At 42.0% G+C, this 13,649-nt stretch overlaps 1 protein-coding gene across 2 annotated transcripts; it reads right to left on the reverse strand.

Annotated features, from left to right (window-relative positions):
* Positions 1–1,159: 1,159 nt before the first annotated feature.
* Positions 1,160–11,669, reverse strand: gpt (glutamic--pyruvic transaminase). Of its 2 annotated transcripts, XM_076296041.1 has the most exons (12): positions 11,616–11,669; positions 10,939–11,131; positions 7,559–7,648; positions 7,105–7,213; positions 6,765–6,898; positions 5,607–5,850; positions 5,246–5,325; positions 5,019–5,155; positions 4,680–4,854; positions 3,818–3,973; positions 3,357–3,469; positions 1,160–2,799 (listed from the first exon to the last, which is right to left on the reverse strand). In XM_076296041.1, exons 2-12 carry the CDS (start codon positions 11,077–11,079, stop codon positions 2,709–2,711), a joined length of 1,470 nt encoding a protein of 489 aa, XP_076152156.1. In that variant the 5' UTR covers positions 11,080–11,131; positions 11,616–11,669; the 3' UTR covers positions 1,160–2,708. The 2 variants fall into 2 exon arrangements, with proteins under 2 accessions (XP_076152156.1, XP_076152155.1); XM_076296040.1 differs by lacking the exon at positions 11,616–11,669 and having other exon boundaries at positions 10,939–11,293.
* Positions 11,670–13,649: the final 1,980 nt, after the last annotated feature.

Consider the following 13,649-nt stretch of genomic DNA (forward strand, 5'->3'; position numbering starts at 1 on the left):
TTCCAGATGAGTTGTTGTGGTATTACAGTATGGTGTTAAATGCAGAACTGAAGTCTATTGCATCCTCTGTGGACCGTTTGGCTCATGACAGTGGTCATTATATGTTTTCAGCGATTATTGGTAATTAGGCTATTGACCTGTAGAATGCTGGGAAATCCAATTCACTTTTAAGTACACAATTATTTCTGATGAACAATAATTAATTACATTTCTGATATTATTGATATTATTATAATATTCCGTGTTAATAAAAAATGAGAACAAGATGTTTTCTTGCTGATTCTGATTAACAAATGGATTCACAATAACCACATTTTTACCTTTAAAATGGTTCGTTAAAAGTAATGCATGGGGATGATGGAAGTGAATAATTTATGTATAAATGCCCAAGTGAGCAGCTTTTTAAAACACAACGGCCTTCCTGAGTAATATCTTGAGGAGGGCAATGCACCTGTTCTTTGTTTGACATGGTGCACACAATCAGTTTAAGAGGTTTTTTAAAAAGAAAGAGCACTACTTTCTTCTGATGCAGAACTCAGGAGTGTGTGCAGTGGGTGGTAAGAAAAGCTGCTGGTTAATTAAAGGGATGGTTTCTGCTCTGGCAACACTAATCAAAGCCAGCTGAGGTCAGAGACGTGTGTGGTCAATCACACTGTGTGCTAGTCTTTAACTCTCTGTCCTTCTGACAAAATATCCCTTCACCAACATGATTCCTATGTTGAATATTATGCATTGTCGTTGTGTTCTCTTTATATTTCTTGTGTTCTGTTATGTATTTGTATATACTCACATTCATATTGCACATCACTATCTAGAGAATAAATGAAAGTCTTCCTGATTGCTGTTATCATATTACAAGAAGTAAACCTTTTAGAAACCTTTTGTCAAAAAATCAACCTGGACAGCTGAGCTTATATAATGCCAATTAGATTTTGTTTTGCCAAGGTCAAATGTGGGGCTAAAACAATTTTGATAAAACAGACCCAATAACCCAATTCCACTCCATCCCATTTCGCCCAGTCATTACACTGATGACATGCTTTAAAAAGGAATCACTAATTATTTATGTAATTTATCTACTTTGCATGCCTGTATTTGCTTCTGGTGTATTTCAAATATGAACATTTAACAGATAAGAAAAAAAAGTTTTTATTTAAAAGTTCTGGGAAGGCTTCATATTGAGTGCAGTCTGCCTATTAGAAATAAACGTCTGCACAAAATTTAGTACACAGAGAAATCCTATCATGGTGGATTAGACACAAGAATGGCACTTTGAATATTGCTCTATTAGGCTAGGAGACTGTGACAAGTCTGACTCCTAGTGGTAAAATGCCATAACAACCTCTAACTAGACCTAATCGTTTCTGGCAAAACAGTTAGACACACCAATAGAAGTCATACATTTTTAATCACAAAAATGTATAAAATAGCTATACATTGGTTAAACAAAGAAGGCACAATTGCATAAACAATGTAATGCCACATTTCCATTTTCTTTTTCATGTCGATGTCCTTCATATCTATCACATTCATACTATTAATCTCTACATATCTATCACATTCATACTATTAATCTCTTCATATCTATCACTTTCATATTATTAATCTCTTCCTGGAACATGTTCTAGGTGTAGTGTACCATTACCATACCAAAAGAGTGACACTGAAGATGTACACAAACATACTGTAGCACTGTCACAAATGTCTCTCAGTCTATCTGTCTCTATCACACACACACACACACACACACACACACACACACACACACACACACACACAGGAATACATGCATACATATCACACTTTACTGGTCAACTGCCACATCTGGTTCACCACAATGAAAACTTGGCCTTTCTCACACTGGATGCATTGTGTGTGCATGAAGGCTGTGGAACATCTGGACTTTTATTTTGGCACAAGTGTTAACAGGTTAGAGCATTCACACATGCATCACACAGCTCGAGCTATTGCAAACACAACACCACCAGTGTGAAACAGGCCTCAGTGTAATAAATCTTTAGACTAATTGCTATGTTTAGACTTAGGATATGTTAATCTGGCTCTCTTTAACTGCTTCTTCTGTGTGTTTGGCAGAAGTCCAAAAGACAGCAAAGCAATCTTGATTCCTTTCTGGTAGACAATTCATTCAGGAGTAAATGATTGTGGCACTTTGGCTGGTCAAGTCAAGACAGTTAAAGGGAAACTCTGGTCTAACAGCAACTTATGGCCTATTTTTGTAGGGCTATCTTTTGAGGAGGAAGTCCGTAAAAGTTGTTTTATTGAATGCGACACAAGCTACTGTCAATGGATGTAAAAGGTGGTGACCTAAGAAAGAGCAAGGTAATGCACGGACTGCACAAACAGGTAATTTGTATACCCTTCTTTTTACACTTTCAGCATTAAAATATGTCAGTTTATCTGCAGAAACGCTCTCCATAGTAGCATAGACGTGTAAAGATTTTTAAACCTAGTCAATGGCTTAAAAGAGCAATTTACTTTGATATAGAAAAGTACCCCCCAAAGGGATTACTATATGCTAAAAGATGTAAATGCATATTCCGGTATCACTCTAAACTCCATCGATTGATGTCATTTTGGTCCCAAACGAAAATCATTCAAAAATAGACGCTAGGTTGTTGTTAGATCAATGACTCATTGGTCAAATCAGTTAAGAAGAATCTCACTGACTGGTCCAAGAGACCTAAATATTATGAGTATTGCTTGGTGAATTTCTGGTGAAACTCCTTCAATTTGCTGAGAAGAATCTTCAGTTTGTCAGTTGGAGGTAAAATAGTCATTCTGCATTTACCAGACAGAGCAGGCAGACAGAGAGAGAGAGAGAGAGATAGAGAGAGAGAGAGAGAGAGAGAGGGAGTGAGGGAATGAAAGAAATATAGTTATTAGGAAGACCACACAACAGGATATAGTTTTTTTTAAGGCAACTGACTTCTATATGACCCTGATACCCACAATTTCCAGACTATTAACCGATGTTTATACATTGATTTGGCAAAATTTCTTCAGCTATGAAATTAATACAGGGGGGGGGGGGGGGGGTTGCGGGTTACACATGGGAATGCATTTCTTTTCTTCATTCTTCTTTATGATTAAAACACAAAATCTGATTCTGATTCACTGGACTGTTGGGCACTGTGGTTAATACACGGTGCGGTTAATAAATGGTTTATTTTTTTTATTTGCATACAACTCTGTCCTGCGGTTTATACACAATGCGGTTAATATACAGGATATTACTGTAATGATAGTGATAATGATAATGATTTAGAGTGGTGTATGCTACTGTCCCTGAGCCTCCATGACTGGTGAGAGATTCAGTGGTCAGTGTTGGGACTCACCTGAAGTGGTAGGTGCCATCTCTCTGGCCAAAGCCACTACCTGGGACCAGACAGATGCCAGTCTCCTCCAGCAGCTTCATGCAGTACAGCATGTCAGGAGCCTGCCCTTTCTCCTGTAAGCATTCACACACACACACACACACACACACACACACACACACACACACGTGCGCACACACACACACGCACACACACACACACACACACACACACACACACACACACACACACATGCGCGCACACACACACACATGCATGCACACACACACACACACACACACACACACACACACGCGCGCATGCACATGCACATGCACACACAGACACGCACACACAAACACACATTCCAGTGATTAAAAACAACACAACTGGAGCAACAGCACAACAGTCCCAAAAACCAAAAACCCTTTGAGAGAGGTAGGGGAAGACATGCCCAGTACCAGTGCACTGGCCACACTGACCTTAGCCTCCTGGATGGCGCGCTCTGGCAGCGTGATGCAGGGGAAGGAGTACATGGCGCCCTGCACCGGGTTACAGGTGATGCCTGGCACTGTGTTCAGAATCTGCTCTGTCAGCTTGGCCTTCTCTGCAAGGGCGCTCAGCACGGCATTGCGCTCCTAGACACGGAACACTGCGATGTCACTGCATACACTGTGCAGACATCCATCTCTCCTCTCACACTCCAGACAATAAACATTCCTAACAACAATGACCTGATAACTGAACGCATCCAGACTATTTAAACAATAAGCCACTCAAGTCCATAGGTTACGCTGATTATTAACAGCTAAGGGGCGTTGTTAGGCACAATGTGCTAGCAGAGTGCCTAAACCCCCCCCCCCCCCCCCCCTTAGCTGTTGTATAGTCAGTGCAACCTATGGACTCAAGTAGCTTATTGCTTTTCTAAAACGGTTACTACATATATCGGGCAAGATTTCATAAAATAAAGGCGCAACAACGAGAAATGTAACAATTTATTCATAGATAATCATTCTTCCGCCAAGAAATATATTTCCTCTATCAGAAAGGTTGCCAGTCAACGTCGAGACAGCAACTGTAACTTTTGTATCAAAAGTGCAGTAATATAGAACGAAATGCGGTCAAGGTGAGAGTGTGTGCTCATTATACAACTGCATTGAACGCGATTCAACCACTCACAATCAAGGACCGGAACTATCAATTTTAGAAAACTGCATAAGGGCCTGGGGAATGAGCAAGGGAATAATAAAAAGATTTGAGAAGAAAGGAGAGAGAGATGAAAGACAGATAGGGGTGTGGTGGGGAAAGACAAGGGGCCGGAGTGAGCCGAGATGGGGCTCTCACCTTCATGAAGGCGCCGTGGGAGGGCTCCCCTGGCTGGGGGGGGTTCACCACCAGGTCCATGAGGGCCTGGCCGGGGACAGGGGGACACAGGCGCACTGACACCAGCTTGGTGAGCTGGGCCTTCACCTCAGGGTCCATGTTGATCACCTCCATGTAGCCTCCTCGGAAACCACACCTGTGGACATTAAACCAGGACCAGAGGTTGATGATTATTATGACAAAATAGATATAAAATAAAATAAAATAATTATTTCTGTAATAGTGATTTTTGCAATGCATTTGTGTGTGTGTGTGTGTGTGTGTGTGTGTGTGTGTGTGGGCTGAATGCTGAATGCTTACTCTCCCATGTAGCACTTGGAGGTGGAATGGAAGGAGGCCAGCTCCACAGTGTCGGAGTACTCAGGTCCCATCTCAAACAGAACCTTCTTAAAGGAGTGGAACTGGCAACCATCGGCATACACATTATCCTGATACACCTTTGAGAGAGGGAAATGGGAGGGGGGGTTGAGGAGAGGTCACTGTCAAAACAACTAGGAACAACAGGACAAAAAGGGGCAATGTCCTACCTCATCGGCCATAAGGAAGAGACGCTCCTTGGCAGCGAATCGGATCACATCTTCAATACACTGCCTGCTTTGAACCTGACCTGAAAAAAAGATAGAGATTACATTTACGCTTATGTCGAGGTTTAACATTTCCCTGTATGATAAGCCCTAACACAAAAAATGCAAAAACAGATAGTAATCAGGTCCTCAACTCTGAATAATCAGTCACAAAATGGCATGATGGCTCAGTTGTTTTGTTCCTTCTGTGACACCTAAGTTAACTCAAAGTGCTTCATGTGGGTAGAGGAGTTTTGTCAGTAATATGAATGCTGATGCTGCCTTGCTGCTAGGCCACCAGGATGCGATGCCAGTGCACTAGTACCTGTTGGGTTGCCTGGGTTGATGATGCAGAGAGCGCGGGGGTTGCAATGCTTCCTGGCAGCCTCTAGAGAGCGCTGTAGCTCACTGATGTCCAGGCTCCAGCACTTCTCCTCATTCAGGTAGTAGTTGACCTGCACGGCGTCCAGCTCAGCCAGGGCCGCCGAGTAGAGGGGATACTGGGGGATGGAGATCATGATACCCGTGCGGCTCCGGCCCTCGCCCGCTACCAGCAGCTTCAGCATGGTCTGACCAGAACAGGACCAGAGAACAGGGTCAGCACAGAGAGACCACAGGAACAGTGACCAGGTAACCAACGTCCCAACTAATGTGAGCACACTACAAGTGCATTAACTGCAAGTGCACAGCAGGAAGCTGAGTTGCAAGGTCGTGAGAAGTGTGAGTAAAGAGACTGGAAATGTATTTATACAATCTTTACCAATATATGAAGCCATATCTTGTCAAACTGTTAATTTTAATGTTAAAGTAAAGTTTATTGATGTCACTGTAAGTCGCTTTGGACAAAAATGTATACCGGTACCATAACCATAAACATAAACATATACTCATGTTAAATTTTGTATTGTATACTTTACCTAATAAATAATACCTTCCCATGATCTTGTGCACTAAATGTAAAATATGTAAAATGGTGTGATTCATCTAATTAGGACTTGCTGGAATACTCTAGAATTATACTGACATTTTTCTTAAGTTTTCTGACACTCCACTGATAATGACTAAGAAGTGACTCTTGCACCATAACACACACTCCCAAAAGGAAATGTCCTAATCCAGTGGAAGAGTGAGGGCAGCCAAGCACATGACACAGTGCGTAACAACACATTTGAAATGACCGAGCAGACAGACGTGCCTTTAACTTGCCGAGTCACAGCCTAAAAAAAGCCTAGCATTGTGGGTAGAGGCCATTCTAAGCCATGCTATTCATGCCCTTCACTTGTTCTGCCACCCTACGTGCCACCCTACGTGCCACCCTACGTGCCACCCTACGTGCCAGACTTAGAGGATGTGGGTGTTCCCTTCTGCCCACTCATCTTGTGTCATTATGCTGAGTTATGTAGCTTTTTGAAAACGCTGTCCTTCTAATGTCCTGCAAACAGGACAGGGGGACGTGTGGAAGGGGTGAAGGTCAAGATCGTACCACAATGCCATCGCTGGCCCCCGTGCTGAGATATACGTTGTCCGGGTCACAGGGCACGCCGCCATCCCGACGCTCGATGTAGCTGGCAACATCCTGCCGTATGCACTCGATGCCTTGGCTGGCACTGTACGCTCCTGTGTGTGTGTGTGTGTGTGTGTGTGTTCAGAGGACAGCAAAAAATCAGAAGGACAGAGGAACATTTTTGACAGCTGTCGAGACATAGCATAGAGTGCACTTCAAAGTCAAAGAACTGAATCGAAATAAAACACATTTAGTAGGTTGATAAGCCTTTTTGGACAAATTTTCAGACTGAGTGATAAATGTTTCTAAGAACACATACCAATGCTTTTCCCTCCACATCCCTGCAGAATGCGACGGGCTCTGTTCTTAGCGTCCTCTGGGAAGTTGTTATCGTTCAGCAGCTCTGGATAAGAACACAGGGCCAGGACCTTGGAAAGCACACACAGCAGCAAGTGCTTACATGCGCAGGAACTCTTTAAGACAACACAGCAGCTAACCCTAGATCACCATCAGTCACAACCTGCGTGAATAGTTGTTATGTTAGCATTGTCTGTGTTTCTGGACTTTGACATATCAAAGTGAATCATTAAAAACAATAGTTCAGGTCAGGAGGTTAAGGAGGAAGAGTAGCTTGTGGCACAAAGCATGTCTTCCAAGAATAGGTTGAATAGGAAACACATTTTTAAATATATGATAACAATTAAGAGAGAGAAGTGTGGAGGGATATCTAACAACCGGGCGCTGCTGACTGTGTGATGTGGTATGACAGTCACCTGTCTGAAGAAGGTGATTGGCTGCTGACCCATGGCATGGGCATCACCAATGTTGGCTTTGATGACCTCTGTAAACGGCTTTTTAGCACCCTAAAAAATAATACATGAGACATGAAGGAAGATAAGGGTTTCACTCACATCTCAAAACATAAAATTCCATATACTGTTCATTATAGGTCCATTATGTTTATACATACATATATTACCATTATGATATCAAAAGTAAGGAAGAGTGTTTTGGTAGAGCTTGGTAATAGTGTGATTTAATAGGAAATACATTTTAACTGAATGCTTATTCATTAAAAATAGTCTAAATAGAGTTGGTTAGTTTCTGCAGTAAGTTAAAGAGAGGGATTAGCATGAGAACGGTTTCGCTGTGAATGACGTGTATATTAATTACATCATTGCAGGTTACTGGCCCCATACATTCAGTCTTTAGTCAGAGCACAGAGGCTGTTACCACACTCACTTATCAGGCACAGCAAACAAGCATGTCTCCTTTTCAACAGCTTGCTCTCTGTTTTGCCTCGATTCTTTTGCTCTATGCCTGACTTTCTCTCTGAGTCCATCTGATTTTCTCTGCCCTACTGCTACAGGGCGTTTCAGTGGAGGATTTAGCCTCCAGAAAATAAGTAGTGTCACTGCTCACTATCCTTTTGTTCTTATAGCCCGACACTTGTCAGTTTTTCTGACCATTGTTTTCTCTTCTTTCTCACATTCTTTACTGGGACCAAAGCGTTCAAAAAAAGACCATGGCTGTGGCAGCTGGAACTCATTTATGTTGTTAAAGATGCCGAGAGGCGGTCAGGCCTTCTCCACAGGGTGTGCATGCACGCCGGCCAATAGAGTCAGCTGAAAAAGCAGGGCCCACGTCCAAAAAAATAAAATAAATAAATGCCCTCCAGCACGCTCCACCAACTCCCCACACCATGAATCTGTCCTTCTCCTAGTGGACGAGAGTCAGGGACACCTCTTGCTCCTAGCCAATGAAACATCTCAGAGTATGTGACACCCCCTTCTGAGCGGCTCTCCTGCTGCCGCTCAAGCTAGCAGAATCATTTGATTTGATTCAGCACACAGACTGATTATAAGAAGTGCAGTTGCACAACACATAGCATAAAAGGAAGTGTCTTTCAAATTTCATCAAACCGGCAGTGAGAATTCCTCAAATGACAAATGTTACAAATGTAATTACTGGCAGCAGATGAATACTTTCCAATGTGACTACTTCTACCAGTATAAAACACTCCCTTTTCTGACATGTCACTCTGACATGGTCTGAATGTATAGCACCTCTGAGAGTTTCATGCTTGAGGGCTGGGGAGCCCATTATCCTGGAGAACAGAGCAGGGAAGTAAACACCCCTAAAAGCAGTATGGTTGACCAAACGGTCACCTAGGAGACACATAAGTCTAAGGCATGCATCCTCTCAACTACATATAAGTCATCAAACAGTCCTGAAAAGAAATGTTTTGTTCAATTGAGTCAATACTTTAAGGTCTCTTTCTGTTGTTTCTCTCCAATGGACTTCTCAAGTGTCAAGTTTTTATTTGAGAGCTTACAGCATTGATTATGATCCAAAAGCTTGGTGTTATCTTACATCCTTTCATTCATTTTAATTGTTTGAGAGAGGGAGAGAGAGTGCGAGAGAGAGAGGGAGGGAGAGAGTGAGTGAAAGTGAGAGAGAGAGAGAGAAGAGAGAGAGAGAGAGAGTATTTTGTACAGTGGTATGTGGTTAAAAACAGCTTTGTGCTTGCCTTAGCAGAAACCAAACACCAAGTACAGATCACAACAATGGACCAGAGACAGATATTCATAGTACATCCCAGAGAATGAGAGGCAGCTGACCCAAATTCCTTCAAAACTTCACTTGCTTCGCCATTATTTAGTCCTATCATCATTATGGTTACCAAAGCTATTGCTGGCAGCTATTGGCTGTGATAATGTCTCCAATAATGGGGCGAGATGATGCTGTTCAGTCATGCAGACAGTAGTAGTCTCAGTTCCACTGTACCATAAGCTGAAAGTGCCCTTGCCATCAGCATCATCCACTTCCTGTAAACAGGTTTGTAACCCTGTCTCTTGCTCATATAGTCAGCTCCTCCTAGACACTGCTCTCAAAGACACTGGCTATTAACAAACGACAGAACTCGGCAAACAATGACACTCTCTGTTCCCATGGTAATCTAAGTCCTCTCTACATTTGAGCGAGGCTATGTTTTTTTCCTCACAGCTTTTCTCAGGCATAGACAGGAGAGGTTGAGCCATGACCAGGGCCAATAACCAACATAGTAACACACAAAGTCACAGCACAACACAGTGACATTTTACAGACGATCCTCAATGGGGGGGTTAACTTTTCAATCCAACTCCAAAGGAAGAATTATTTAAAACTATTTGAGCAATTCAACTTCCAGTCATAGCTATTCAGGTAAAAAAATTACAATGATGTGAAGTCACTGAGCACCTCAGGACAACAAGTGTTGATGCATATCTGCAGAGACAGCATGGACTTTATTCCACCTACACTCCCTGTCTCTCTCTTGCGACAGAAGTCTGCCCTGTCAAAAAACAAACAAAGTGATAGAGAAAAGTGTGTGTGTGTGTGTGAGAGAGAGAGAGAGAGATAGACAGAGAGTGAGATAGGGAGTGAGAGAGACAGACAGAGAGAGAGAGAGAGAGAGAGAGAGAGAGAGAGAGAGATTCAGCCCCAAATCATATCAGAAATTAGTCAAATTAACCATTTTACAATGACTGTGCCCTAAACATGGACTGTCTGTGCAGACGACAAGTCAGAGAAAGGACAGAATCTGTGTCACCACGTGTCAGATGTTTAAGCAATGATCGACCATAGACTTTGAAACTTGGGCGGATATGTGAGTAGGTGCACACTGCACAGATAGGCGGTCACTATCTGCCTATAACAGCAAGCATTTTGAATTGATCAATGATGGCCTGCCTGGCATGGTTTGAGCCGGTGACCTTACCAGCTGTGCAACATCACCCCCCCCCCCGCCCACACACACACACACACACACTTTCTCTCCTGTCTACTAAGACAGCATAAATGAGAAACCTTATATGACCTAATTTGTTTCCCTTAATTTAATTTTGTCCATACGGTCATAGCATGGAAAGGCAAAGACTTACAAAAAGCCTCAGCTAAATACATAATTTAAATTAATTACCTTCAAAGTCACTCTATTACACTGGCATCATGAGTTTTTGAAAGTAACTCTCAAGAGTCCTACAATTTCAAATTACAAGCATAGCCTATTCGATTAGAAGTTTCAGTATGGAACTATGACCAATCTTTAATGTGCTTGAATAGCATTAGTACACTCAGCAGACTTCAGTTTCAGATAGGAAGAAATGCATACCTCTTTAAGCTCTTTCTCAATTTGCACTGCGCGTTGTACAATAGGTCCCCTGACAGCATACTCGACTTTCTTCACGGTTGCATTCATTGTATCGATGGTCAACACCTTGCTCCTCCGCACCGTTACCCCGTTCTCGGACATTTTGCGCTGTATGAGTCCCCGGCGAGCTGCGGAGAGTCCGGACAGAGATTTGCTGAGGGAAAATGAGGAGAGCGGAGAGGTCATTACAGTAGAGTCACTGGACTTCAGAAATCTCGCAACTTGCTGGCTGCTGCGATGGCACATATTTGTTTTTTCTCTTTGGATAAAACCCCAAACGCTTCTGGATGGTAACATTGTAACGTCGACCACGATTGTTAACGAACGCCACTGAGAAGCAGAAGCAAAGTCGCCACTTCGGGAACCACCGGCTACCTGTCACTGATGGACACTCGAAAGTGACCAAACAGACTGAACCTTTGTACTCTACTGCTCAGATAGCATGTAGTTTCACAAGATGAGACTGTTTTGCTCTTTACGAGTAGACAGCAGCCTATTCAAAGGACCCCCAATCTAATCAAGATTATCTCCTTCTCAGAATAGCCCGTTCTTATCACAAACTTTATTTATTACCCTCACATAATTTATTCGGCTTCTCATACATCGCGCGTATCCCCCCACCCATTTGTTTTACGCACCAGTGATTGGAGAGGCTTCTCCGGTTACCGAGGCGACAGACAGAATCGGTGAGCCTATGCAAACGTGAGGCAGTACAGGCCTACTTAAAACTTTGGTTTCACTGGTTTATGTCTTGCGCTCGCGATTCAGCCGGGTGGAACTATCTTTCATGAGATTTTGGGAGGAGACTTGAGGCTGAGAAAACGCATAAAAATGAATAGCGGCAGCTCCTCCCATTTGCAAGGCCCTGCCTGACATGACATGACAACGTAGCAGAACACAAAATAACCGGTGTAAACCTGTAGACTTCTGCTAATAGACTTTGAAGTTGGTCTATGTATGTGTAACACAACTGTGATAAAGTAAATCTTTAGGGATTTCTTTGGTGTGAGGTCTGAGCTGGCTCAAACATTACTTTAGCATTCTTTTATGTCTGTGAGCCAATTTGGCCACCAGCGTCCATTCCTTTAGAGTGGTCAACATGGTCATTACCTTCCATAATTAGGCTACACTTTCCAGAATGTAAGTAGCTCTTCAGGCCTGAGCTGCATCATGATGGCTCCACCACTGTGTATTGTTATTTGACAAGACACCAAGATAGATAGATAGATAGATAGATAGATAGATCGATAGATAGATACTTTATTGATCCCCAAGGGGAAATTCAAGCTGGGGCCTTTCAGGGAATTCAGGCATGAGCTCAATCTTCTGTGGAATGGATGCAGGTCACATTGGCTGTCAAATAATTAGTTGAGGGGAGAGGCCACTTGTGCCCCTTGACCAACACGAGTTGAGTGTTATCTTTTGGCCACTGAACATAAGCAACGACTCCAGTCAAACAGTGATAAGACTGACTTAATGTTAACTGTGGCTGCACTGGCTGTCTGCATACCAGTCTTCGTCAGATTCAAAGAGATCAATGGATACATATAGGCCTATATGAGTTTAGTGAAACATGATTCGGCCACATAGATTATGAAGTTCACATATTCAGCATATTTTTTTCCAGAAATATATGATAAAAATAAAAAACAGGTACCCAGTGAATATCATAACTGCTATATCATTGATCTCTCACTCAATTTACACCTGGCAATCCTGTATTCTAGGATGTAGATTGTTTTCCATCCATTAAGTGCAGGTATCTGCATGGAACATTCATTTCAAACATGAACAAATGCTTTACATGGTTTGTTTTGTTTATGTATGTTAAGATTTGTTTATGATGTCAAAATATGTCAAAACAACAACATAGCCCATCTCAGTCCATGATTTTTAACATACATTGTTAATATTAATTTCCCCTGATAGCATATCAAAGTGACAGATACAAAGATAGAGAAAGCAATAAGATTGTCTTAATATTTGGATGTAAGCCTTGACAAATAAACTAAACACTTGCTATCTGATTTGTGTTTATTATTAATACATTGTGTCGTTAAATGACTTTATTGTTGCTGGTTTATTTTTTAAAAGAATATTCAGGGAAACTAGCCAAATTGTTTATTTAACTGGAGAGACGTATGAAATGCGCCATCAGCTTTCACAAGTGCTGATTAAACCTATTAGTGACTTAATAAAGTAATAATTAACCAACATTTTCAGGCTGTAGCTCAAGAACACTTGATGTTGAATACCAGGGAACTAATAAACCAGTCACATGTTTGAATTTTCAGACATTTAATTCCTCCAAAAATAAAAAAGAATACAAGAGGATGAGGAACTGTTGGTTATAGTAAAACCAAGAATGATGCTCTCCTTCAAATCCTGATACAACAGGCGAGGAGGTGCCAACCATGTTAAGCTATCCTCCACAAAATTCTCTCTGCTTCATTGATAGTCGACACACTATGTACAAAAGGTTGTGGTTCCCCAAGGTGTTCCTCGTGTTTACAACACAGTAATAAAACATACTGAAATGCACCATTTGGAGTATCAGTTATCGCAAAGAACCTCAAAGTTCAAGTTATCAAAGTCCTTTCTATTCTTCTAAGAACAGCAGCTTTTAATTTACCCCAATTAAAGATTTTAAGCCAAAGAAGGTAATTTCACAC

Source organism: Alosa pseudoharengus, unplaced genomic scaffold (genome assembly GCF_046254945.1).
Source record: "Alosa pseudoharengus isolate Yale_2024_CS ecotype anadromous, Long Island Sound unplaced genomic scaffold, YU_APseudo_1.1 YU_APseudo_1.1_scf_2, whole genome shotgun sequence".
Lineage (NCBI taxonomy): Eukaryota > Metazoa > Chordata > Actinopteri > Clupeiformes > Clupeidae > Alosa > Alosa pseudoharengus.

Coding starts and splice junctions, on each gene's coding strand:
- gpt (XM_076296040.1), bottom strand. CDS start 11,274: ATGTTACCATCCAGAAGCGTTTGGGGTTTTATCCAAAGAGAAAAAACA. Junction 5,851..6,764: donor GGGCCAGCGATGGCATTGTG/GTACGATCTTGA, acceptor TGTTCTGGTCAG/ACCATGCTGAAGCTGCTGGT. Junction 5,326..5,606: donor CAACCCAGGCAACCCAACAG/GTACTAGTGCAC, acceptor TCTTTTTTTCAG/GTCAGGTTCAAAGCAGGCAG.